This window comes from Fimicolochytrium jonesii (genome assembly GCF_025526975.1).
Source record: "Fimicolochytrium jonesii strain JEL569 chromosome Unknown EV422scaffold_11, whole genome shotgun sequence".
NCBI classification, from domain to species: Eukaryota; Fungi; Chytridiomycota; class Chytridiomycetes; order Spizellomycetales; family Powellomycetaceae; genus Fimicolochytrium; species Fimicolochytrium jonesii.
Genome location: NW_026515678.1, coordinates 93,818 through 118,613, shown reverse-complemented (window position 1 = coordinate 118,613; position 24,796 = coordinate 93,818). Strand labels below are relative to the sequence as shown.

At 54.2% G+C, this 24,796-nt stretch overlaps 8 protein-coding genes across 8 annotated transcripts; 3 read left to right on the top strand and 5 right to left on the bottom strand.

Annotated features, from left to right (window-relative positions):
• Nucleotides 1-519: 519 nt before the first annotated feature.
• On the bottom strand, nt 520-2,276 carry EV422DRAFT_528632 (uncharacterized protein). Its single transcript, XM_053070293.1, has 2 exons — nt 672-2,276; nt 520-572 (listed from the first exon to the last, which is right to left on the bottom strand). The coding sequence occupies exon 1, from the start codon at nt 1,970-1,972 to the stop codon at nt 743-745; it is 1,230 nt and encodes a 409-aa protein (XP_052925619.1). The 5' UTR covers nt 1,973-2,276; the 3' UTR covers nt 520-572; nt 672-742.
• Nucleotides 2,277-2,711: 435 nt separating this feature from the next.
• Nucleotides 2,712-5,595, top strand: EV422DRAFT_48270 (uncharacterized protein). Its single transcript, XM_053067328.1, has 8 exons — nt 2,712-3,201; nt 3,269-3,523; nt 3,602-4,154; nt 4,231-4,408; nt 4,489-4,702; nt 4,771-4,980; nt 5,041-5,134; nt 5,215-5,595. The coding sequence occupies exons 1-8, from the start codon at nt 2,875-2,877 to the stop codon at nt 5,358-5,360; spliced, it is 1,977 nt and encodes a 658-aa protein (XP_052925618.1). The 5' UTR covers nt 2,712-2,874; the 3' UTR covers nt 5,361-5,595.
• Nucleotides 5,596-5,690: 95 nt separating this feature from the next.
• EV422DRAFT_48047 (uncharacterized protein) lies at nt 5,691-8,435 on the top strand. The gene is made up of 10 exons (XM_053067298.1): nt 5,691-5,834; nt 5,916-6,872; nt 6,971-7,096; nt 7,193-7,358; nt 7,461-7,473; nt 7,536-7,624; nt 7,687-7,745; nt 7,824-7,967; nt 8,047-8,183; nt 8,251-8,435. The coding sequence occupies exons 1-10, from the start codon at nt 5,817-5,819 to the stop codon at nt 8,297-8,299; spliced, it is 1,758 nt and encodes a 585-aa protein (XP_052925617.1). The 5' UTR covers nt 5,691-5,816; the 3' UTR covers nt 8,300-8,435.
• A 48-nt stretch (nt 8,436-8,483) lies between these two features.
• EV422DRAFT_48117 (HAUS augmin-like complex subunit 6 N-terminus-domain-containing protein) lies at nt 8,484-12,018 on the bottom strand. The gene is made up of 6 exons (XM_053067309.1): nt 11,597-12,018; nt 11,301-11,455; nt 11,149-11,216; nt 11,022-11,077; nt 10,831-10,956; nt 8,484-10,770 (listed from the first exon to the last, which is right to left on the bottom strand). Exons 1-6 carry the CDS (start codon nt 11,798-11,800, stop codon nt 8,572-8,574), a joined length of 2,808 nt encoding a protein of 935 aa, XP_052925616.1. The 5' UTR covers nt 11,801-12,018; the 3' UTR covers nt 8,484-8,571.
• A 542-nt stretch (nt 12,019-12,560) lies between these two features.
• On the bottom strand, nt 12,561-12,884 carry EV422DRAFT_478142 (uncharacterized protein; the record flags this gene model as incomplete). Its single annotated transcript, XM_053067267.1, has 1 exon — nt 12,561-12,884. A coding segment is annotated over one exon (324 nt), but the record flags the coding sequence as incomplete, so codon positions are not given.
• A 5,683-nt stretch (nt 12,885-18,567) lies between these two features.
• EV422DRAFT_47932 (uncharacterized protein) lies at nt 18,568-19,817 on the bottom strand. Its single transcript, XM_053067280.1, has 2 exons — nt 19,463-19,817; nt 18,568-19,129 (listed from the first exon to the last, which is right to left on the bottom strand). The coding sequence occupies exons 1-2, from the start codon at nt 19,653-19,655 to the stop codon at nt 18,735-18,737; spliced, it is 588 nt and encodes a 195-aa protein (XP_052925614.1). The 5' UTR covers nt 19,656-19,817; the 3' UTR covers nt 18,568-18,734.
• Nucleotides 19,818-21,249: 1,432 nt separating this feature from the next.
• EV422DRAFT_528609 (T-complex protein 1 subunit beta) lies at nt 21,250-23,491 on the top strand. The gene is made up of 6 exons (XM_053070292.1): nt 21,250-21,349; nt 21,433-21,498; nt 21,581-22,072; nt 22,142-23,003; nt 23,081-23,222; nt 23,305-23,491. Exons 1-6 carry the CDS (start codon nt 21,347-21,349, stop codon nt 23,321-23,323), a joined length of 1,584 nt encoding a protein of 527 aa, XP_052925613.1. The 5' UTR covers nt 21,250-21,346; the 3' UTR covers nt 23,324-23,491.
• A 492-nt stretch (nt 23,492-23,983) lies between these two features.
• On the bottom strand, nt 23,984-24,773 carry EV422DRAFT_48023 (Flavinator of succinate dehydrogenase-domain-containing protein). The gene is made up of 2 exons (XM_053067294.1): nt 24,745-24,773; nt 23,984-24,575 (listed from the first exon to the last, which is right to left on the bottom strand). The coding sequence occupies exon 2, from the start codon at nt 24,513-24,515 to the stop codon at nt 24,003-24,005; it is 513 nt and encodes a 170-aa protein (XP_052925612.1). The 5' UTR covers nt 24,516-24,575; nt 24,745-24,773; the 3' UTR covers nt 23,984-24,002.
• Between the last annotated feature and the right edge of the window lie 23 nt (nt 24,774-24,796).

Here is a 24,796-nt window from a genome sequence, read left to right as displayed (position 1 = left end):
TGCATACGGATTTGACCGCAAAAGGATATGCTTCCTATTCACCCCGATACGAATGCTGATATGTCCTCCTTTTTTTGAGTTGTCCTTCCTGCCAGGCTGTAATCAGAATTGCCAAGTCCTCTGCTTTTTCCGAGCTACGGACATTGATGCCTCGACGTGCACACTTTGCCTTTCTGGAGTTTCAAAACCGAATAGGAGTGATCAAATACTCGAAGCCGTTGGGATGATGCTGAACTGTTCCTGGTGCATCTTCTTCGTCGTCGTCACTCCTTTCCTCTCCCTTCTTCGAAGATCCGCTCTCCGGTACGGTGTCGGGCTCCATCTCCCGTCTTTTTCTCACGTCGCCGTCCCAAATTTGTGTGCCCACACCACCGCGAAGTCTTTTTTGGTAGCAAATACAGATACTTGATGCCTACGCCGTTCCCAATGCCAATACAGCCCTCCAATTCCCTCATACGCTTCGCTATGCTAATAGACACGCCTCCATACACAATGAGTTTGGGTACCTTTGAAAGCTACGTAGGGTTGGGTTCATCCCCCCCGCCCCCCGGCCGTGCTCTCCGGCCGTGCTCTCTTCCAATATCGACTTGATGCAAGAAACTCAATCCATGTCGGGCGCACCGCAAGCTACGTAGGGTTGGGTTCATCCCCCCCGCCCCCCGTCCGTCCTCTCTTCCAATATCGACTTGATGCAAGAAAGTAAATCCATGTCGGGCGCACCGCAAGCTACGTAGGGTTGGGTTCATCCCCCCCTCCCCCCGTCGGTCCTGTCTTCCAATATCGACTTGATGCAAGAAAGTAAATCCATGTCGGGCGCACCGCAGGTTGCCTTCAACCAAGCAGAAAAGTGCCGCTGTTGAATCGACGTGAGGAGTCCAGCATTGGTCTTTAGGGCCTCGAAAAGCTCGGGAAGGACGTGCTTGACATACTCGGCAACGTAAGCCGGATGGGTTGAGCACAAGAAAAGATTCTGCCCGGCAGCCGGAAGATTGGTACCAGCAATATGGTGTCCGATGAACACACCAGGCGAGGCGATGAGAATAACAGGGCCGCCGGAGAAGCCAGGCAGTGTTGTACAATCGTGTGTCGCGATTCGCAAGCCCTGTTGAACGACCGCTCCTGGAGAAATATTCAATACATCTTCGTGAAACAAACGGCTCAGCTTGGTAACCCTGCCCACGACGGCCTTGATATACTGATCGACATCTTGGTGGCGTAATTCGTCTACAATATCTGCGGCGGCCGCCACTGCGTCCTCTTCTTTTGGAGCGCCAGGAAATCCAGCAGCGACCACATATCCATCGGCCGGCATGCCGGGAACCAAAACTTGGCCAACCGTTCGGTTACTCTTTAAAAACGTAAAGTCGTTCTGATACTTTAACCCGGAGCAATCCACCGGATCCTTGTCTTCAACACCTTCGGCTTGTGGCAAATTAACCGAGTCGTCCGCTGGGCGAATAGGAGTAGCCTTGAAGCCTGCCGAGATCGAATTGCTGTCCGACGTGTTATGGGTCGTGCGGAATTGCAGGCGAGCGGCCGATACATTCTCCATGGGCTGTATATTGTGTCTGGCGGTCTGCAACATGGTGGGTGCAACATAAAACGCCGTTCCATGGAAGGTTGGGGGGGTGGTGCCATCGTCGGTGGGTCCCAATACGCGAAGCATGACTGTCGTCGCTTGGAGCTGTGGACCGAGATCCTTAGGGCCCCTGATCATCAAGGTGGCGTACGGATTATCATAGTCGTTCAGTTCTGTCGCGGCATGGTGCAATTTCTTCAGGTGATTCTCGTTGTAGATGATTTTTTTCTTCTCCGGGTTATACTGGTAGGCAAATTTCCAGTCCAAAGGAAGGCTTTCCGAGCCCCGGAAGCGCAAGGCTGTTTCATGTTCCCAAAATTGGGCCAGGTGAAAACCTTCCCCTTCACGGTCGGGAGGAATGAGAATCGATGGGCGCTGTCTGGGGTCCGACATTGCTTTTTTCAATGTCGATTGCAGTAAAGGTGAAGTTTCCGATTGCGTGAGCGAGGTGAGAAGGAAAGAAAACACAACGAAACAAGCAAAACCGCGGTTTACCAGTGGCGCTATCTACCCGTGCCAAAGGTCTCGTATCATACTCGACCGTGTCCTTGGGGCGTCGTACCCAGACTTTGGGCCACTAAGTGCGTTGGACTGTCGTTTGCGTTGGACTGTCCGGCACTCTCTCCAGAGAGTGCCGCCGGAGCGCCCACGGCGCGACTGCGGGCGAGTATGATATACGAGACCTTGGCACGAGTACGCGCGACCTCGAGCGAGACCTGTCGGCTCTCTGGTCGGCTCTGCTCGGACGTGCGCGGAAACAATGGACATCGTTACGTGTTCCAGCCAAAATTCATCAACTCAAGACCAGACACCCCCTGGAATCCATGCCCCACAATTTACACGCGTGGCTGTGCAAGACGCCGGACGTGGCAGCTTTCCGCCCTCCCAAGTTCAGAAGTCAATCAAACAGACGACTGGACCTCACCGCATTCAACTGCAAGCAAGTCCTTAGCGTCTCTCTGCTGTTAGTCCAGCGGCCGCTAAGTGCTCAAAGGGAAGAGGGCTGAAATCACATTGCGTACAGTACTTGTGCACAGGCCGGTTGTGTTTCGCTGCTCTCATAGCCGGAAAGTGATCTCCGTTCGAAGCGCAGCAGCGGCAGCCGCAGAACCCTGCGAAAGCTGAAAACCCGTCGACGATTCAGTCCGCCGCGGCCTGAAGAATCGTTACCAGCCGGTGGAACTTTTTCGCCCGGACACAGGAAGAAACCTCATACGATAGAGACCTTCCGCTTTGCACCTTCCTTCGTGCTTGTGAAAGCTTTAGCGGTGTTCCAAGTGCAGCTCAACGAAAAGATGCCCTCAACAGAGAAGCGGCCAACTTGCCGCCCAACAGCAGCTCGCCAACCACGCCGATACCTTTCCTGGTTCAGTCTCCTTATCGTAGCAGCAGTGCTCACCCCAGTCACCGCATTCTACTTACCGGGTGTCGCGCCGAAAGACTACCGCGAGGGCGATGTAGTTGCGCTCGATGTCAACGTCTTGACCTCGAAAGTGAATCTGGAACCGTACGACTACTATTATGAGCAGTTCCATCACCCTCGTCCGCCGCATATCGAGGACAAGCGGGAGAGCTTGGGAAGCATCTTGTTTGGAGATCGGATGCACAACTCGCTATTTCAGGTACGGACATGCCTTACGTAGAGGGACCGCGTCGTTTCGCCAAACTGACGGTCGTTGGTCCCGATAGCTCAAGATGTTGAAGAGTGATACGAGTTGCAAGCAGCTTGGATCGGCTGTGGACATCGACGCGCTTGATGCTCAGTTCATCAATGCCCGCATAAAAGAACAGTATCAGCATAGCTGGTTCGTTGATGGATTACCTGCAGCAGAGAAGTGGACGCGGGAGCGGGACGAGGCTACGCCAGCGAGAAGAGGAAGTGTGGACGACGGCGACTTTCTGTACAAGATTGGATTTGCGATGGGATTATATGACACTGAGGAGGTGAGTCCCAACTGCTTACCGTTTACGATGTCACATTGGCGGCTTTGCATCTAATACGCCACTTCTCCGATTCTCAAGACCGAGCCAATACCGTACCTCAACAACCACTACGACATTGAGATTCAATATCATCAATCGACGACCAGCACCACCAAAGAAAAGCTCTATCGCGTCGTCGGCGTCATCGTGTCTCCTCGCAGCGTCCTTACCAAGCCAGAAGAACCAGAGGCGTGCCGCAACCCCGATGCCGCCCCGCTCGAACTCAGCACTCAGAACTCCAATAAGGTCCAGTTCACATATTTCGTTCAATGGGTCGAATCTTCCACGTCCTGGGGAACGCGATGGGATCACTACTTGAAGACCCAGGAACCCCAGATTCACTGGTTCAGCATCATCAACTCGGTCGTCATTGTATTGATGCTGACCGGAATGATTGCTATGATCCTCTTGCGTGCGCTGCATAAGGATATCGCCCGGTACAACACTTTTGGAGATGAGGATGGAGGCCAGGAGGACTTTGGGTGGAAACTTGTTCACGCTGATGTGTTCCGACCCCCGTCCCATCGGATGTTGTTGTCGGTGTTGCTTGGGAATGGTGCCCAGCTTGCTTGCATGGCTGGCGTTACGCTTGGTATGTCTTACTGGCCTGCTCGATTGATTTTTTGATTGGAAGTGAAGCAGTGCCGTCTGAAGCTTCATATCTTCAGTGTTCGCCGTCCTTGGGTTCCTGTCGATGTCGTCCCGCGGATCCCTCAGCACCGTCGCGCTCATCTTTTACATATGCTTTGCGTCCGTCGCTGGATACGTATCGGCGCGTACGTACAAGATGCTGCAAGGAGAGATGTGGAAGCGCAACGTATTCCTGACCGGTACTATGGTCCCTGGGTAGGTCCCTCTATCCCTTCCCGATCTCGTAACGTGTACGGTACATCTCCTGACGCATTCCCATATTCATGTACATTTAGTCTGGTCTTCGGCATCCTGGTATTCCTCAACTTTTTCCTGATCGGCGCACATTCCTCCGCCGCCGTCCCGTTCTCCACCATGCTGGCCATCATTGCCCTCTGGTTCCTGGTTTCCCTGCCCGCCTGTATGTTTGGAGCCTACTTTGGCTTCAAGGCCCCCGCGATCCAGAACCCGGTCAAGACCAACCAGATTCCGAGGCAGATTCCTCCTCAGGTATGTTGTCATACGTAACTTGAATCATGCCGCTTCGATGAAGGACCTAAGTTCGCGATCCCCTACAGCCCCTATACCTGAATAAATGGATCGCAGCCCTCATCGGCGGCATCCTCCCCTTCGGCGCCATCTTCATCGAACTGTGGTTCATCATGAACTCCATCTGGGAGGGCAGCGTCTACTACGTATTTGGGTTCCTCTTCCTCGTGTTTGTCATCTTGGTCGTCACGTGTTCTGAGGTTGCCATTCTGATGTGCTACTTCCATTTGTGCTCTGAGGTATGGGCTGTGGATATGCGTTCCGTTCGGGGGTGGGATCATTTCTGATTTCTCTTGCAGGACTACTACTGGCCATGGCGCGCATTCCTCACCTCCGGCGCGAGCGGGTTCTACGTTTTCATGTACAGCATCGTGTACTACTTCCGAAAACTAGGTACGTACTCGAACCCGACTTTCTCTCCCTACATCTCCTCATCATTATCTGACGAGACCACTCGAACACAATTTGCGCAGAACTGGACAACTTCTCGTCCAAGATCCTCTACTTCGGATGGTCTCTCGTCCTCTCGTCCCTTTTCTTCATCCTCACGGGCGCGGTCGGATTCTTTGCGACGTTGGTGTTTGTGAGGAAGATTTTCGCGGGGATCAAGGTTGATTAGACAACCCGGAACAATCTTAGCGCTCTTGGGATCGCGTGTGGAATGTGTTTTTTGGAATGGGCCCCACACTTTGCTCCTTGGACTTGGTGGTGGTTGTTTCTATGTTTCGATGTCCTTTTGTTTAATTGGATTCCGTACGTGTTGATGTGTATTGCTTTTCGCAACTTTTTTATACGTATATTTGTGGATGGTCCGAATTCTATGAACGATCGACCGTGCTTGCTATGGTGCCCCGATGTCGGTTTCTCGGATCGTGTTTGGGAAACTTTTTGGAACGGCGGGTGAAAGGGTCCGACGCGGTGTCAATTTTTCCAATCTCCAAGGTTGTGCCGTCAATCGGGTTTTCGGCTGCAGCTTTTCCGGTGGTTCACGACCTTTTCTCGACTGCTTTCCCCATTCCTTTTTCAACGACCTTCATCACAAAAGAAACTTGAACCTTCGTGTGAATCTCGACAAATGGACGCAGACATAAAGGTGCGGGGGCTATATTTTGACTGCGTGCAGAATGCATAACAATGAGATTTTCTGACCGCTGCATAAATGTGTCCCCAAAAGCGCTGGACAGGCCTCTCCTCCCACGGCCAACTCACCTACTACCCCGGCGAACGAGTCACCCTAACCCGCCAACAGCGTACCGCCTCCCCCTCCCGAAGCATCACCACCGGCGCCCCTCGGAACAGCTCACCAACTCGCCGCGCCCAAACCACCACAACAACTAAAACCCCAACAGCACACCTCCGCGTCCCCCTCCACGCCGAACGCTCTTTCATTGCCTCCGTCCTGGACAAGCTCTCCGCGTCTCAGAAAAAGCATGTGGACACGCTGTATCATGGGTACCTGAACCCGGCCGTGACGAATCGGATGTATAAGGAGGTGAAGGAGGCGCATGGGAAGGCGAGGACGGCGCCGGAGGGGTTGGGGAGGGCTGACGAGTGTGTTGGTGGTAGTGATGGTGGAATGCAAGGGTTGGAGAGCGTACCGGAAGGTGTGAGAGTGCACGCGGGAGGGTCCGTAGGCAAAAGGGGGGCAGATGTTGGGCGTGCGGAGGTGGGCGCGAAGGTACAGACTACGGGAGAGAAGCCACAAGCGCTTGTGCACCATACCACGGACCTGCACGATGTGCTGGAACAGTACGACGCTGTCAAGTTGCGGGATACGGTTTTCCCCCCGCTCGGAGGAAACGGGGCCGACGGCGCTCACCACCTGCAACCTCCGCCCTACCAACCCCGTTCCGATCACTCTGAGACCCCCTCCACCACAACCGCCCAGCCTACACTCCCATCTCTACCCTCTCCAACTTCCGCTCCCCGCACATCCAGCGACGCAGAGGGTAATCTGACGACCCACCAGCACTACATCGTGCCCAATGCGTCGCTGAACCTGACGAAACGGGAGGAATGGAAAGCGAGACGGGAGATCGATGCGACGTTGGAGCGCGTGCATTGGACGTCGACTACGAAGCGGTTTGCGAAAGTGGATCGGTTGCAGGAGCTTTATGCTTACTTGGAGAAGGTAAGCATTGGGTGCGCTGACTGGCTGGGGGGCACTGGGTCGATCGGAGTGTATGGCGGGGAGGAAACTGACCTGCTTCGCTGGTTTCGTGATGGAAGGAGTTGCAAGTGCTAGATGCACCCGCCGTTGGACCGGATTTCCGTCGACTGCAGGTGTACGGCGCAGTCTGGGAGAAGATTATCATCGAGTTCAGAGTGTACGGGCCTATTCTTGCCGAGATCAAGGTAATAACAAAGCAAATACGATCAACTCCAACTCAAAAAAGAACCACTATCAGTCAACTCTGGCTTATTTTCTTCATCGCCCGCCGGCTAACACAGAACGAGTACGACAAAACCATCGCCAGCTTCCACAATGACCAGCGCGAGCTCACCTTCCTCCGCACAAAAGTCCAGAAACTGCTCGCGCAGAACGAGAACAGGCTACTGGTCAAATTCGAGCGGAGAAAGACCAAGACCTTGGCTGCGAAATATGTGGCGCTGGAAGGTATGCTGCCGGTAACCGATGCCGAGATGGAACTCCCATGAACGTAGATTCTGGAAGTCATTGTTTGATCACCTCTCTTCCGATACATTGGGCCCAATGTAGTCGAGAATGCAAGGTACGACGAACATTGAGCCGCTCATACCCTTTCACTGCTCGCCTCAATTATCATCAATGTAGATTGAAAGACGAACTCCGTCGAAAACTGGCTCAGTACGCCGCATACCTCCCTCCCTCGATCTTGGAACAGAAGAAAAGGGAAGACACAAGTACGTCCGTCTCCCCATCTCCCTGCTGCCCTCCCGCATTTTTGATCTCACATCCCACATAGCCCTAGCGGAAGTCGGGCCGGACATCAAAACCTTCAAAGCCGGCGAGGATCCCATCACGGTATGGCATCACCTGATTTGCGTCATCATCATCTGGGCAACAAACGGGCAGTGCTGATGAGACTGGGTCCCTGTTCAGATGTATGAAAAGCAAGTAGAGGGCCTCAACTCGCAAATCGCACAACGAGACGACCAGCTGGTTGCGCTCAAGAAGGATATGGAGGAAAACACCGTGCCGAAGGCGGAGAACGATAAAGTCGAGACGGCGTTGAAGAAAACACAGGTATTGGTTTGACATCTTCATTTTGTCCCGGGATTTGACAGTATCGTGTTTCATATTGATGACAATGCCTACGGTACAGTCGTCGCTACAGGCACTTCAAGTCCAATCCGCCGAGCTGAAGCTGGAGCTGGCGCAACAGAACCACAAACTGGCAGATATGGCAGCTGCTCTGAAGGAGAAGCAGCATCAGTACGATGTTCTGAATAAGGAATACAGGTACGTTCGCAGTATTGATGCCCAGGTATACATTTGAAGTATGCCATCTAACGTGGTACAACGACAGCGAATTGTCCGAGGCGGTGGCCAGAAAATTCGATGCAGATATGCCATAGATCAACTGTCTCGGGTTCGAGAACAATCTGACGTGATGTAGCTACAGCAGAGCAGCGTATAGATTTGACAACATTAGATGCAGGCCACTTTCTCATTCTGCTCTGCAACCTATTTCCTCTCAGGGTGCTTATAAGCACACCAAACAATTATATGAACAATCTGCCGCATTCCGGATATCTTTACACTACGCTTTGAATGTATGCGCATCTTACACGGCGTCTGTCTAGACTCCAGATGGTAATGCAATCCTCGTCGCTCATACAACCGTCATTCAATCATCATCAAAAGACAAAAATCCACTCTCATCAGGCCCAAGCTCCAGATCCAGCTCAATGGACAACTCCATCGAACCCAGCTCTCTAATTCCCAGCCCATCCTCATCAGGATTCCCGTCTCCCCCCTCCTTCACCGACGCCGCATCCAATCGCTGATGCACTTGGGAATCATTCCCGTCCACTGTAGTCCACATCGGAACCCCAATCTCGGCCCCGCCGTGTGAGTCGAGATCATCAGACGCGATGGAAGAGTCTGGCGAGAAGATGACCGGCTGCGACAGCTTTGATGGCGTTTTGGGCTTGTACATCGCTGCTTTGAGGAGGAAACTGAGGGTCGAAGGCGGGATAGTAGGTGAAGAAGGCGTTGTAGATTGTGGCGGTGTTGTAGCTTGGGCAGCGGTTGCCGATAACGGCGTGGCAGCCTGCGGTGTTGATGATAAACTAGAGCGGACGGGCGGTGGTGTGGAAGGTATCGGAGAAAATGCAATCTTGGGTCGGATGGCTCTCGGTGGATCCTTTTCAGGAGTGCGAGGGATTTCGGCGCGTGGCGCAAACGCCGCTGTTCCCAGTGCGGAGATGGGGTCTTCGGAGCCGCCTGATAAGGCCTCGCGAGCATCGATGCACCTCGGTTCAGCCACTACAGTTACCGGATCGTTTGAAAAATCGGATCCTATGCTCGGTTCGAGAGCACCTGGGAAAACAATGTCATTGTTGACAAAGTCAACGATCTGCTCGCAGAGACGGTCGTATGCCAAGAGGGTGGATTTGCTAACAGGTTCGTTTCCTGCCTCCGGTAGGGTGTGCAACAGAGGTCGAGATGATTTCAGAGCCGAATGTGGAGCGAGTATCGAACCACCAGATACCGGTGGAACAGGTAGTGGAGTGGAGCGGTCTGGTAAAACCTCAGGGATAAGCGCGAATCGTTTGGGTCTTGCAGAGGCAGTAGGTGCGGTGTTTGAGATCTGGGTATCATTCCGAGTATAAGGCTTGCTCTTGCCCTCCGGGATCAGTGATTCGCCGTCGGCCGTGCGACTCCCATCAAATGGGGCACGAGACGTAAAGTTGATATCCGCCGTTGTCTGTGCTCTCTGCTGCCATTTCGATGGGACCAATGTCGGCCTACTTCCCAATGTTACGTGGGCATTCTTTCCAGCAGAGGTCCGCTGCATAGTATCCGTCGCCGATTCCGCCCTCGTGGCCTGCTTCACCATTGATGGGGCGGGGGGTGGCTTTACCGGGGCAGGCACTACCCGCCTTGTGATCGTAGCACCGGTTTTGCGTGATGAACCGGCAGCAATAAGCAGCCCGCTGCGGGCTTGTCCCGTTGCGCCCAACTCCGTCCTGTTCCTCGCTTCTCGCCGGCCTTCATTGGACGACACCACGCCCAGAACCCTCTCCCTCAACTGTCCCGCAGTTGTTGCGGCAGCTGCCTCCTCCGCCGGAGCCCGCTTTGCTGACATCTCGGTCACGACACTCCTTTGGAGGGCCTGCACTGCCTCCGGGGTTGTCGTGAGGGAGGACAGAGTTTTCCGGAATGTTGGCGGTGGCGGTGTGCGCACGCTTTGCCATTGTGCTTTGCGATCTAGGGGAAATGGTGATGTTGTCCCGTCGTAGGTTTGAGTGAACGATTTCGAGGTAGGTGATGATGGTTTCGTCGACGGCAGGCTATGCCGTTTGGCGTACTGCACCCGGTAGTTGGCACTCTCCTTCTCGACTTTCGCAGTGACATCTCTAAACTCGTGCTCCAGTTGCCGTTTCAACTCCTCTGCATCGTTCAGCAGGATGAACGCGTCGGACAACCCCTCCATCGAGTTGTGATCTATCGCATCCACGCCCTTCCTTTCGTCAAAATACGAGCGGAGAGCGGCCGCCAATTCCGCATGTGCCTCGCCCCACCTCTTCGCAACCTCGGTCAGATCGACCACGCCTTTAGGTGGCCCTGTCAAATGTCCGGGGCCACTCCGCGGGACGTTGCCCATCAACGTATGCGTTTTCATCCGCCCATTGACATACGCTCCGATGGTCTCCACATTTTCCTGATTGTCATGCATCCACTTCGCCATTCGTTTTCTATGCTGGCGGATGTTGGAGAGGCACTCGTCGCGATGCTTCAGCGCCTCGTTGATTGGGACTGCATCTCCAAAAAGCTTGATAAAGGAGTTATCCAATCGGGCTCGTTTTAGGCTTACTCCTTTCTGTTCGAAATGTGATATCAGTAAGTCAGCCCCAAAACAGTATCGAGGTCTTGTTGGCACCTTTCGCTGTTTCACTTCCTCATATTCACTTGTAAGTTTTGTGCCATACGATTCCCACCTCTTCTGCTGGTCTCCCCGCGCCGTACACTCTCTCAGGAATGTCTGGTGATTGCTGATTGACTGTGTCTGACGTAAAGTATTGATATCAGCATCCGGTTTTATCTTTCATGTCGATGTCTTCCAATATGCACCTTCAGTTCCTCGTTGTTCTTCAGCATGCATTCCCCTATCTTCTCCATGCCGTCCGCTACAGAGCATGCAAGAATTAATTGATATACCGTTGAGCCGGAACTTCACTACAGATTTTCACTGCCTTACCACCGACTTCCCGACTCAGTGCCACCCTCAATGCCAGACTGGAAAGCGCCCAAAGCGTCCGCTCAAATCTGCCAAAAGGATTTTCCAACAATCATCAATTTCCGCAACCCCCCTTATCCTCAAATTCTTCAGGGGTCAGAAGCGCTTCTCACCGTTCACCCCGGCATTCATCGAAATGCGATTTCCGAATCGTTACATCAGGCGGCAACTGACCCTCCTTCTTCATGGCTTCCAGCCACTTGATAACGATATTCCGAAAGTCGCGGGCCTGATTTCGGTCTGTTATCGGCCAACATTTGGCGAAACGCTGTTATGGTTCAATTTTCAGGACATGGATTATGTGGTACAGCGGACCGGTGTCCTTCCCCTCGACACCCCTAGCGTGAGGAGGCCCACTCATCGCGCCAACCTGCACCCGCGAAATAAACAATCTGAAGAAAGCACGCACCGAATCGGCTTCCTTCTCGTCCAGAACCCCAAACAGAAACCTGACGACGGCCTCCATGGCCTTTCCCCCAGCAGGCGAGTGGCTGTTGAACACATTTTTGTTGATGGACGCGTTGTCTGGTTTGAAGCCGAGGAGAAGGAGGTTGCCCCAGAAGATCGACCGCAAGTCGAGGGCCGACGCAACCGTACAGCGCTGAGTGTCCATATGTTTAGGGACTTTGTCGAGCTCTTTGGTGGTCGTGATGCGGTGGACCCTGCCGATGGGCCCTGGGCAGTTTGGGAACTCTTCTCTCCTCCCCCTCCGGCTGCAAATGGAGCGGCGGGACGGACGAAGGTTTCGGACACGCGACGCCGAACCCTTCGCATTTCGAGAAGTCCGAACGGACCGGGCATCCCTTACTTCATACTGATTTCACTTCGATCCACTTCGATTGCACAGGTGTTTATGGATTATCGGATCAGGCTCATTTACAGAAAGGGATAATGCAGACCGCATAGAGGAAGCATCGGTATATTCACAAAAAAGCGCATATCAACCAAAATAGAAGCTACATAGGCACATATACAACAGGGCTCAATAGCAAGTTGGGGGAGATCAAGACATCAAAAAGGAAGAGATATACAGGTAGTAGCACTGTCTCTGACGAGGAACATTCCAACAATGGTCAAAAAGGGGTATATACAACATGTACACATATACAAGGGGCATTTCGATATCTTCAGAAGACGCAACGCGGAGGTCCGTTGAGCTTTGCGAAAGGTGGCAAAGGCGGCAGATGATGTAGAGGCATACCTGACGCGGGATGCACGGCAGGTAGTGGTGGAAGCGGTGGTCGGGTTGGCATCGGGAATCGCAACTCAGACTTGACGGCTACGGGCGCTGGTTGCGACGATGTTGGAGGCGGCGGCGGCGCGACATCCACCGTGTCGGCGTGCATCTTGACAACCGCATCCGTAACCCATCCCAACCACGTAAAGTACTCCGCCTCGCCCACATGCGTCTCGAAATCGATCTGTCCCAAAAACTCCATCTCCATCACGTTCAGGTCCGCTACGGGTATACTCGCGACCTTCTCCCACGTCCGCGCCGAGAATGTGTTGTCCATGAGCAGCTTCATCGCGATGGCTAGCGCGGCGATGAAGATTCGGCATTCGGAGCCCGCTTCACCGCGCAAATCTGGCCGACGCTGTTTGAGGCGCGATACCAGGATGAGCGATGTGATGAGCACCGGGACGGGGAGCGCGGTGGTGGTGATGACGTGCTTGACGTAACAGGTGAAGGCGGTAGACGGTGGGTTTTGAGTGGTGCGGTTGTGCCAGGTGAAGTGCACAAAGAGGGTGATGAAGGCGTGGAGGAAGTTCCGTGCGATAGCATGGGATAAGATTACATGCCGGCGGTCGTTCAGCCGCGAGGATGGTGGAGATGTGGTTGATGGGAAGCGAGATGGATTGGAGAAGAACAATGCGTTGTCCGATGTTGGCAGCGAGACCGAAGACGATGCTGAAGCAGGGCCACGTGCCAGCGACTTGTCGAGCCTCGTCGCCGTCGTTGTCGTCGCTGCTCGGTCCCGAACTCGAGATTTGCTTGCTGCCGTTTCCGGAAACGCGATGGGCCAAGGACTTCTCCGAGGGCTTTTCCGCCTTGGTACTATCAGCGCTGGCGATGACGGCGGAGTAGGCTGCGGGAAGAGTTGACGCCCGACTGTCGTGTACTCTTGCGTCTTTACAGGCATCGTCGACGACCGTTCCGTATCACATTCGGCAAGGCTACTTCGCCGCGTTCGGTATCCTTTCAGATCACACGAGAAACCGGAGGATGAAGACGAGCTTGACGCCGAGGAGACCGATGATGACGACGACGAGATGGACACAATGCTACCTCGGAAAGAGACATTCCCTTGGCACCCGTCAGACGATGACGCAGGGGAAAGCAGCGTGGAGGTCATCTCGGGTGGAGTTGGTAGGCGATGTTGGCGGGAGCGCATCGCTTCGGAAAAGGGAGTCCACGCAAAGAAAGAGGGCGAGCACGGTCGGGATCGGCTAGATTTATGCTTCCGGTGTCTTGAAAGAGCCAGCGAAGCAAAACCCAAAGATGGAGACCCACTGTGGGGAGTTTGGGGTGGGTAAGCGCTATTGCTCAGTTTCGCGCGTGTAATCAACGATGTGGGTCGAGCAAACGGCGTTCGGAAATCAGGGTAGTGGGGGACGGAGAAGACTGAATGGAATGACTTTCTTTGTGGAGACGCTTTCGCGCAGAAACCTTGCTGCTGCCGCGAGAGAAGCAATATGTGCTTCCGACCTTTTTTTGTGGAGACCAGGATATGGTTGTGCCGCTGCGCCGTGACGGTATGGGTGAAGTCTTTTCCGGCCTCTGCGCAGTTTCCCAATATTCCTCGCTGTAAGATGTTGTAACTCAGAACGCTGACCCGCCGAGATCTACGATATCCAGAGCGAAGGATCTTCGTTGGTTCTGCACCTCCGACTACGCCCTTTCTTTATTATAGAGAAGCTTTCGGTAGTTGTCGCACCGCTGATTGTTAGCGCCCCCAACGTGATGTTGCTGCTGAAGAAGTAGAAGCCCACTGAACTGTCGCCGACGGCAGCGGCTACTCACAATGGCCAACGAGACTTGAAGAATTCGAAGATTGGAATGCTTGACGGACACGTTAGGTCGAAGCTTTTGGGGCGAGATGTATCAATGCAGCCTTGTCCGGCGAGACACGAGGTATGAAAAGCAATTCCTCCAGAGGTGGGGAAGAACCCAGCCACGCTTCCCACGAGTAAGGATGCCAGGATCTGCAGAAAAAGAGAAGGCACGGACGGAGGGGGCGGCCGGGGGGTGAGAAGTAAAAGGGGATCGACGTCGCTCAAAGTTGGGCAGAATTGGACAGGACAAAGATGCTGCTGCGAGTAGACAGACCGTCGGGGTTGAAAAGAAGGGCGAGAACGGGCTAGTCATCAGATAGCATGTCTCTCCCCTAAAAAGAGGAGGTGAATCGATATGGAAGGCGGAGGCTCAAAGGGGATCAGCCGTAGGAGCTGTGGAGAGGGAAGGGCATTTGCATAGTCACTCCTCTCCATTGACCGTTGACGTGGCGGACTTGTCGGAGACTCCAATCGCGCTGAGTCATCACCATCAGTCTTTGCCCTGCGCAGCACGCCCCTTCGTAAATGCCATATGAAGAGGGGAGGGGGAGATGAAGGGGCTGGGCTGCCTTGGAACTTGGAAGTGATGGCATATGCCGCGATCGGAGTGCAGCCACTTAGTCGGCCAAGGAGAAGGAATGGAAGGGTACAGTAGGCAAAGGATCTCTTCACTTCCAGCGCCTGGATTTCTCATCTCCAAAACGGTTCGCGACGCGTTGGGCCGAAACTGGGCACTAGGCGGCCGGTGATTCATGTCGTGATTGCTTCGCCTTGTTTGGGCCGCTTGGCGTGGGGCGGTTGGTTGGGTGAGACCTTGGACTGGCCATGAACGGATGCCTATTTTCCGTCACTTACCTTCATCAATCCACGCCAGCTGCATCGATTCTCGAACGTCAGTCCGCGAGCCATAGGCAAAACACCAATGGCATTTTGTGGGGGTGCCCGAGCGGTTCGATCTAGCGCCGGCGGGCGCCGAGGTGTGCAGGTTGTACGTTGGATATGTGGGGTATGGCGTTGGAACGTTGCTGAAACATGTATTGTACGGTACAGCGGCAGAGCAATGTCATTCGCGGTGATCATTATTACTTGTTCATGATTGAGATCCTCGGCGTCTGAATATTGGCGAAATGGGCGGTAAAACCCACGGTGTAGATCCGAGTGGCTTCACCCCTCGTGCGGAGGAAGTGACGCCAACTTGAATGAGATGAAGAAAGCCGCCACTACAACAGATGAATTGCTGATATACCGCTCAGCGTGTGGATACGTACAGTACTGTTCTTGCCGGATTTCTGGGCGGCCCTTTTCCAGCATCCATGTCTGTGGCTTGGATTGAAGCCGAAACGCGCTGAGTTGGCCGCGACTGACGTTGGCTGGCGCTCTCGCTTTCATCCGTATGTAAAACGCAGTTCCCATCCAGTGTCTCAAACAGCCGTTCAACAGAAAGGGTGCTTACCGTACTATATCGCCATCTGGTGGTTTTTCCTGGGAGCTGTGTGAGATTACATCCGTTTGGCGAGTCAGCACAGGCGATCAGAAGCAGATGAAAGGCCTCAAAAAGTTGAGACCCTTGCTCAGCCTCGACTGCTCGTGATGAAAATGGCGTCAACGCCGGCCAGCCAGCGGCTCCTCTTCGGCATGTCGGGGCTACAGATACTGTGGGTTTCAGCGCCATTTGTAAACGGACCCTTGCAGAACCCGTCCCTGATTCATTCCTGATCCATATGTTTATGATGGGCCCGGTATCATATCGCCGATGTCTTTGCCACAGGTTACGTAGACCAGCACACACCCCATCGCTGGCGGCCCAGGCTGCGAGTCAACGTGTTTAGCTTGAGTGTCGGTGGTGTGGGTAGCCTACATGAGCAATGATTGAGGGGACCCGAAGCGATCAATCACTAATCAATGCTAAATAAACGGCGAGCATTGATCAGGTAAATCAAGGATGAAGATGGAGATGATGATTGAGCAATGGGTTGCCACTGGGTGGCCTACGGCGGCGCCGCTGGTTCATAAATGTGGATGGAGCCTGTCAATCAGGGGCCCTCAATCAAACCGGTGCACAAATCACGTCGCGTCATAATGTCAAACTCGCCGAGGACTCACCAGCTTGACAGTGGTGCCGTCAAAACATGCAGAGGAGGGTCGTTTTCCCTTACATACGGATTTCCAAGTCTTTCAGGAAGATTGCCCGCAATCACTGAAATCACTCAGTAAGTGACAATTGGACACATCAGTCACGGAGCTCAGCAGCCATAAATATCAGAGCGATGCGCGGTGGGCCCATCGAAGAGAACCCGCATACAATCCGGTCCCACCCACGTTCATCCGGTGCGGCTCTAGCCACCGCCTTGGGGAGGAGAACGCTGGCTCTGGTGTTGAGGGCATGTGAATACGGCCTTACGCGGTGTTTGATGGGGCTGCGCCGGGAGGAGAGAGTGGAGGCATGGAGCGGGTGTGGTATTTGGGTGGGAGGTTTGGGTGGGGACGGCGGTTGAGGGTGGACATTGTGCACGACGATTCAACGGCGGGCCGGCAATGATCATGCGGGCACATGCACCTGCTTATTCCTGCGCACATCCATCCCCACCCGCCATACAAAGTAAGCGGAAGAGGGCCTCATTCTCATGCCTATGACACATCCCAATGCGAGGACCACAAGATTTGCAATGCGATGAAATGCGCTTCAGGATATAAAAATTCAAAGAAATGGGAATACAGCATGCCTTTTATGAGGTACGTTGACGGCAGGGGAATGAGAAAGCGTCAAGAGACACTTTTGCAATTGCGGAAGTTGGAGACTGTGGGATTCGGGTGAGTGATATCGGCCAGTGGGATGTGCCAGTGGGATGTCCGGCGGTTTGGTGACTTTCTATGATTTTTTGCCTACAGATTTCCCCGCTTCTTCACTCGTCATCGGCGCTCCGATCCCGATCGGCGCCAAAGAAGCGTTTAATGGGCGTCATAAGCGAGCTGCGAACAAGTCAACGTGTCCATCAGCCCACTCCCCAAACCCCACAACACATCCCCCCTCCCCCCTTCCCCCTCCGCACGTACCTAACCAAACTCTGCCGCATAACAATAGTCCTATGAATCGTAATCTTCGTCGGACTCGCGCCCGCCCCACCTTCCCCAGCCCCGGGAATCTCTCTAAACGCTTCCAAAATCGTTTGCCGATCGTCTTCGCTCAACTCCCTCGGTATCACCGCCGACCTTCTTCTTGTCCCCGCGGGGGAGAAGAGTGAGACCGGGTCGGTGGTGGTGCGCATGGGGAGGGTGATGTCGTAGGAGCCGCGTTTGCGTTTGAGGGCGGAGCGGGGGGACGTGAGGGACGTTGGGGAGAGGAGCGGGTGGCGTGTTTTGGGGGTGGGAGCGGAGGAGGGGCGGGGGGTTGTTGTTGCTGCTGTGTTGGTTGTGGGAAAGAGGCGGCGGTATGGGGCTGTTACGGGTGTTGGTTGGTGGGAGTTGATGTTGGTATTTGGGTTCGGGTCCAGGTTTGGGTTTGGGAGATGGTTGGCGTAGATGTGGGGATCTTGTTGGTCGTCGTCGAAAGCTGGAGTTGTTCCTGTACGGATGCGGGACGGTGTGGGGCCTTTTTGGGGTGACCACCGCCGCCGTATGGGGCGTGGTGGGGCGGAGGATGGGCCGGGTTGTGGATCCGGGGGTTGATGTTGATATTGATGGCGGGGTGGTGGGGCTGAGGATGGACCTGGTGCTGGCGCATTTGAGGGTTGAGGTGGATGACGGGCAGGTGTTGTTTCCCGCTCTTCTTCGGTGGGTAGTGGTGTGTCAAGGACTTTGTAGGAGGCGAGTTGACGGGGTTCGGTGAGGAATCCTCCTCGAGCGCTTGGTGAGCCGTTCGCGGTTGCGGGCGTCTTCCCATTGGGGGTATTCCTATCGAAAATACACTCGATCAGACTCCAATGCCGGACCCGCCTGTTTTACTCGTGTGGTTTTGAAACTCACCGTTCCGATGGCGCATGGGCTCCAATCTGACTCAAAGCTTCCACATCACTGACGGTGAGCGGTGGCGGCGTACAGAGCGTGAAGATGTACCGAAGCCCGCACTTCATTTTTTCGCCATTTGCCATGTACACCCATTTATCGCGGTCCTCCCATTCTACCCGTTCTGTCAAATATGAGATGAGCCACAAAGTAAGGAACAGGCAATGCTCAAGTGCCGTTCAGGCCGAGGCTTACCGTACTCCAATCTGTAGCCGTCTTCATCGCGGAGAAAGATGCCTCTGTCTTCGGTACGCTGCAAGATGTGTTCGATGGCAAACTTGGGGCGGCCGAATTGTGTCAGGATTGTTTCAAACCTCTCTTGGGATTGGACATCACACCAGTGCTGCTACTTACCCTGACACAGGCACTCTTACGAGGATCTACTGCCAATCGTTCTGCCAGTCCTCGGACAGCGGGGCGATCGCTACAACGAAGGAGTAAGCAGTCAGTTGCGCAAACAATTCAGCCAACACTCGCAGCACTGGTGACCCTTACTCCTCCAATCTCAAGACGACATCGATCAGTTTCCCGTCCAGCACAAGCCTTCTGTGCTGCGGAAACGTAAATGGAGCGATCGCAGGTGGAGTATGCTCCTCAACAACCCGCATCGGCGACCCATATGCCCTGAAATCATTCCTATTAGGTTGGCTAGGTGTGCCCGGCGGGACTGGGGCGGACTCTTGGGAAGTTGCACGCGCAAGCTTCGCGGCGGCGGCTCCTATCCGTGGTGGTGGGAATACGCCTGACGACGTCGTGGAGGATATTGCACTATTCTCGTATAATGGGGCGTCCCGGCCGTGCTTCTGACGGTAGTGATGCGCAAACTCTGTGACTGAGCTTGCCTCTATCTTGCAGTTCTTTACGCAACATGGTATCGTTTCCGTGTCTAATAAAAGCTCAAATCCGTCAATTTTCAACCATCATCAACAACACCGAATCATCATCCATCATTCACCATCCATCAATCATGTAAAAGAGCGACCGGTTGCTGTCGCTCACATTAAGACCTGCGATAAGCGGATATTGCGCCTTTGGCGCAATGTCGCTCCCTCCGCTCGCGAACCAAGGGCTCACCTCACGGCTCGCCTGCCCGAAGCATCCCAGCGCCTCGCCTCGCTCGTCGCAGCCCGCGTTCGCTCCGGCCTCCCTGGCAATCGCACGGACTCCCAGACCGAACAGAACCGTCGCTTCGCTCGGTCGCTCCGCTCGCGGTACTCACCAGGGTTCTCCTCATGCAGACATGTAATAAGGTCAGCCGCCGCCTTATGCACGCGCCTGCACTGCGAGCACGTCCGCTTGGGCAAGGGACAGAAACAAACATCGTCCAAGTGTTTCGTAAGCGAAGTCTTTGTAGGACATAGGAAAAGACATAGCGGGCAGACGTGGGCGCCTGTATGCCGTGGCTTTGGCATCGTCTATTCGTAGGGATGTCCGAAGGTTCCGAGAGTTCCGAGCCCGCAGCCGAGGACGATCGTCCGGCTTTCCTTCGCGTTTTCTCCACGATTGCACCCAACCACGCTCGTTATTATTCAGGCTGAGTCCTACTTTGCCAACGGGTATCTTCTTCCTTCGGCGCTTCCTGTCGAGTGACTAGCGATGCTTCGTTCCCAGGGTCCCGTGGGCAATGCAGCGTCGGAGTTGGGCACCGTGAACTATAGCGAAATCCAGAATCTCTACGCGAAGACCAGCGCAGTTGCTTCGTAGCAAGTATGTCTGCAGACTGCCGCCTCGCCTGGGTCAACCGTGTATGTATGAGCGCTTTCTCCTCCTATCAGCAATATGGCCCTCCTTCTGAGTTCTGAGCGTGGGAATAATGTTGAGTTCTGCGAGAGAGGGAGCTGACCTGATGAGCGTGTCGGACCTCGTTAAGCGCGTTTGAGGCGGGCCAGACTTGTGGGGGCTCCTCCTACAGCTTCCTGCGGCCGACAGACTGAGAGCCTTATCAGAGGGTGCCCACGGATACAGCCGTTCGGGATGTGAGCAGTCTCCACCGTGGTAGGTCAAAGGTGTCGTCAGGTTATCACCTCATATGTTCTTACATATGCTTCCTTCAGCAGACGAAGGCGATGCGATCCCGTCATCAATCACCCTGGGAATTTCCGACCCACCAGTTCGCCGGGTTCCCCCCACCGTGATCCCTCCCACACTGTCAGCGACCTGAACCGCGAAAGTCTCAAACTTGAGAGGACAACATGCTCTGAACACAGGTTGGGAACCCGTAGCAGAGGAGATGGATTACCCAAAAAGATGCGCCACATTTGACGCCGAACTCACCGGGCTACGAGAATGTATGCAATAATGTATTGTCCCCACCGACTAATCATGCGAACTCAAACGCAGGCGCCCAGCCATTAAGGAGGCAAATTACGCTGATAAGGAGCATGGTGCACTGGTGAAGCTGACGAAGCTGGGGATTCCCATCAGGACAGCCGTCCTCCCACATAATAAGCAGCAAATGAAGCCTGTCTAAAGGGCTCCAAAGTTTTCACAACGCACCGTATGCCCCAGTGTGCTCATGTATGAAAGAGGAGTTTGTCCATTACCATTACGCGCGGTACACCAAGCCCAGATCATAAAGACAACGGACATAAAAAATACACGATGTTACCAATGATCTCGCCGCCACCGGGATTGTATCGCCCCCCTCGTCCTCAACTCTGGGATCGTCGAACCATAAGCCGTACCCTGTCTCCTGGTGTTTGAGCGTGACAGGGATGGGGTTGTGGAACAAGATTTCTGTTCCGGAGTCCATCTTCGTGAGCCGGTGTGCTTTGAGACCATACTCTGTCAAGTAGCGATAAGGAGAAAGGACTGCTGGACTATGGCCGACTGGGAGTGCTGCATTGATACTGCTTGGACCTTCTCGACGGGGCCCATATCCGAATGGGCAGACGGACTAATATTACTTGCAATGTCAGTCACGTGATATAGCGTGTTTGACATTAAACGCCGGCCAGACTCCAATCCGTCCGACTTCCCCATACGCAGTCGTCTGAGAAGCATCTCCCCGTCTGACAACTGTACACGGACCCTCAAGGCTTCAGAGCTATCGTATTTGTACATAGCACTACCTACCTGTTAACGGATCACATACTTGCCCGTCATGGTGCGTACTTTGGCTGCGGTGCATGTTTTCCCTCGATCTTGCGTGGCGCGCGGACCGGAGTCTAACTTGCAGTCGTAATCTAGAGTTTAGCACCAGTGGAACTTTTCAAAGACAATGCGACGGAGGAGAGGGCTGAGAATGCTCGATTGGTGCGTATCTGTGGAGTGTGGACGAGGAAGCACGGTGTAGTATGTTAGCCCAGATTTACTTAAACTCCATAACCTTTCGCAGGCTTCCTTTGTCGGCGCAATAGCCGTGGGAGATCTCGTTAAAACGACGCTCGGCCCAAAAGGCATGGACAAGACGTTACAGTCTATGAGTACCGGAAACATTATTGTTACGAACGACGGCGCAACGATCCTGAAATCCATCGCGCTCGACAACGCCGCAGCAAAGGTCCTCGTCAACATCTCGAAAGTGCAGGACGACGAGGTCGGCGATGGAACCACATCTGTCTGCGTGTTGGCTGCCGAGCTCCTTCGTGAAGGGGAGAAGCTGGTTCACCAGCACATCCACCCCCAGACCATCATCGAGGGCTACCGGATCGCGTCTGCTGCCGCGTATAAAGCACTCGAGGCGTCCGCGAAGGACCACAGCACAAACCCTGTGGAGTTTAGGGAAGATTTGATGAACATTGCAAAGACTACACTGAGCTCGAAGGTGCTGTCTCAAGATAAGGAGTACTTTTCTAATTTGGCTGTCGATGCGGTGCTTCGATTGAAGGTGAGATTTAGGATGTTCCCACGCCCTGGATTTACTGCAGGAATCTAACTAACCATCTCTCTTTCACAGGGAAGCACCAACCTGGACAACATTCAAATCATCAAGAAGCCCGGAGGCAAGCTCACGGACTCGTACCTTTCTCCTGGTTTCATTCTCGACAAGAAGATCGGTGTCAACCAACCCAAAAGGATAGAAAACGCAAAGATCCTTGTCGCCAACACTCCCATGGACACCGACAAGGTGAAGATCTTTGGCGCCCGCGTTCGTGTCGATGCGACCGGCAAGCTCGCCGAGCTTGAGCGCGCTGAGAAGGACAAGATGAAGGAGAAGGTGGAAAAGATCAAGGCCCACGGTATCAACTGCTTCGTCAACCGCCAATTGATCTACAACTGGCCAGAACAGCTCTTTGCTGATGCCGGCATCATGGCCATCGAGCACGCGGACTTTGACGGAATCGAAAGGCTGGCTCTCGTGACCGGAGGCGAGATCACCTCTACCTTCGACCACCCGGAGCTTGTGAAGCTCGGCCAATGTGACGTGATTGAAGAGGTCATCATCGGCGAAGACCGTCTGATCAAGTTCTCCGGCGTCGCTGCCGGTGAAGCCTGCACGATCGTCCTGCGAGGTGCGACACACCAGCTTTTGGACGAAGCCGAACGGTCCCTCCACGACGCCCTTTGCGTGCTCTCCCAGACCGTCAAGGAGCCAAGAACGACGCTCGGTGGAGGTTGCGCCGAGATGCTCATGGCCAAGGCCGTCGAGGAGGTCGCCGTCACGACCCCCGGCAAGAAGGCGATTGCGTGCGAGGCGTTTGCAAAGGCGCTTCGTCAGCTTCCTACCATCTTGGCTGACAACGCGGGATACGACAGTGCTGAGCTTGTTGCTGAGCTGCGTGCGGCGCATCACAAGGGGCAGAGCAACTATGGATTGAGTACGTACCCCTCACTTTGTGTGATTCTTGACACCCCTGCCTCCCATTTGAGCGACTAATTGACTGCGTAATTCTAGACATGGACCTCGGCATTATCGGTGACGTGCGGGAGCTGGGCATCACAGAGTCCTTCAAGCTGAAGAAGCAAGTCTTGCTATCAGCGTCGGAAGCCGCGGAGCTGATTCTGCGCGTTGACGATATCATCCGCTGCGCACCTAGGTAAGAAGTCCTTCTCTTTCCTCGCTCTTGTATACCACCCCTCCTTGGGCCCACAGTGTCCTCACACCTCTTTTTTCCACAGGGCCCGTGAGAGGCAGTAGATGATGGATCTGAGTCGTCGCTGAGGGGTGCCCTGCAAGTTTGTACAGAATGATGAGGGAACTGGACCAACCAGGGGGGAGCGATACCGTATTTGTGTAGATAAAAGCAAACTGAGAAAAAAACCGTCGTCTGTAATTATAATTAAGAAAACCAGTGCCCTTGATTCTTCTGCTGTAGTTTCCTCGGAGAGGCGACATGGATTATTCGGTTGATAGATCGGGAGTGCAGTGCATTGATACGGTCACTTATATGCGGCCACCATTATTTACAAGATGGCAAGCCACCATCTGACGTTGATATGACATGACAGGACTAAACTAATTTGAGAAGGGATTAGCAGAAGAAGGCCCTTCTCCTATGGAACGATGATTCCGTGCCGCTGACATGCAGGATTGTGAGAGAAACATCCTCCTCTCTCGGCATTTCTCTCTGAACCCCCTGCCAGCTCGCAGTTTCAATGCACGTCCTCGACCCAATCCGTAAATTGGCTTGTGAGCATCCGGACTGGGACCGACTGTTCCGCGCGAGTCGTTGCGTAAACTGTGCGGTGGCGCGTTGCTTGCTGCTCTCCTCGATCACTTTTCACGTCGATTCATCTGGCTTCCCAAAGAGCCGTAGGTCCTTCGCACAATCGCTCTAGTCCAACCCCTTTCAAAATTCCAGCACCAATCCACGCATCTAATCCAAATCCGGCATCCTCAAAATCCTTCTCCCCTTATTCTTCGCATGCTCCACCAACCTCGGAAACACCTTGAACTCCTTCACCCTCTGCGGCACAATCTTCCCGGGCGTGCCCGTAACCCAATAATAAATGTCCCAATCATTCTCCTCCAGAAAGTCATCATACTCAATCAGCTCTTCCCGGGTTAGAGTCCCAAGGTGGTCGCGGGCAAAGGTGGAGAGAATCAGATCGGTTTCGAGGATCCCGCGCTTGCGGGATGCGTAGACCAGGCGCGCGCGTTTGGTTTCCGTGGGCTCCGAGGCGGGGCGAACGGGGCGGGGAATTTGGATGAGGGGGAGGTAGTCGGGTTGGGTGGGGTCGTCGGGGACGGGGGGTTTGCGGGACCAGTCGGGGAATTCGGGGGTGGAGGGGCCGGTGGTGGAGGCGAGGCGGGTGAGGGGGGTGATGTGGTGGGGGCGGAGAGCGGTGCGGGTTGTTCGGGCTAGGGCTTGGGTTATGGGGCGGTACATTATAGGCAAATATGTATCTCTCGATGTCGGTGAGTGCTTGTGCAGATGGGGACTCGGAACCTGATGGTGGGACAATACCGTCAGGCAAAGAGCAATGGGGGTGGAACTTCTCCCCGAAAAACACGCGGACCGCCACACGCAGACAGAGGGTTTTCGTCTAGTGCCTCTTCCCCTTCTTGCAGGGGCCTACAAAAAGCAGAACACTGTCCTCTGGATATCGCTCACTTACCACAGTGATTTGCGTTGGGAATCTCTGAACTGCCTGGAAGGCCTCCTTCGGA

Coding starts and splice junctions, on each gene's coding strand:
- EV422DRAFT_528632 (XM_053070293.1), bottom strand. CDS start 1,972: ATGTCGGACCCCAGACAGCGCCCATCGATTCTCATTCCTCCCGACCGT.
- EV422DRAFT_48270 (XM_053067328.1), top strand. CDS start 2,875: ATGCCCTCAACAGAGAAGCGGCCAACTTGCCGCCCAACAGCAGCTCGC. Junction 4,155..4,230: donor CATGGCTGGCGTTACGCTTG/GTATGTCTTACT, acceptor TCATATCTTCAG/TGTTCGCCGTCCTTGGGTTC. Junction 5,135..5,214: donor GTACTACTTCCGAAAACTAG/GTACGTACTCGA, acceptor CAATTTGCGCAG/AACTGGACAACTTCTCGTCC.
- EV422DRAFT_48047 (XM_053067298.1), top strand. Junction 6,873..6,970: donor TTTATGCTTACTTGGAGAAG/GTAAGCATTGGG, acceptor TCGTGATGGAAG/GAGTTGCAAGTGCTAGATGC. Junction 8,184..8,250: donor GTTCTGAATAAGGAATACAG/GTACGTTCGCAG, acceptor GTACAACGACAG/CGAATTGTCCGAGGCGGTGG.
- EV422DRAFT_48117 (XM_053067309.1), bottom strand. CDS start 11,800: ATGGACACTCAGCGCTGTACGGTTGCGTCGGCCCTCGACTTGCGGTCG. Junction 11,456..11,596: donor ACGAGAAGGAAGCCGATTCG/GTGCGTGCTTTC, acceptor GAACCATAACAG/CGTTTCGCCAAATGTTGGCC. Junction 10,771..10,830: donor AGGAAGTGAAACAGCGAAAG/GTGCCAACAAGA, acceptor CATTTCGAACAG/AAAGGAGTAAGCCTAAAACG.
- EV422DRAFT_47932 (XM_053067280.1), bottom strand. CDS start 19,655: ATGCCAAAGCCACGGCATACAGGCGCCCACGTCTGCCCGCTATGTCTT. Junction 19,130..19,462: donor TCTGCATGAGGAGAACCCTG/GTGAGTACCGCG, acceptor AGCTTTTATTAG/ACACGGAAACGATACCATGT.
- EV422DRAFT_528609 (XM_053070292.1), top strand. Junction 21,499..21,580: donor GGGCTGAGAATGCTCGATTG/GTGCGTATCTGT, acceptor AACCTTTCGCAG/GCTTCCTTTGTCGGCGCAAT. Junction 23,004..23,080: donor GCAGAGCAACTATGGATTGA/GTACGTACCCCT, acceptor GCGTAATTCTAG/ACATGGACCTCGGCATTATC.
- EV422DRAFT_48023 (XM_053067294.1), bottom strand. CDS start 24,515: ATGTACCGCCCCATAACCCAAGCCCTAGCCCGAACAACCCGCACCGCT.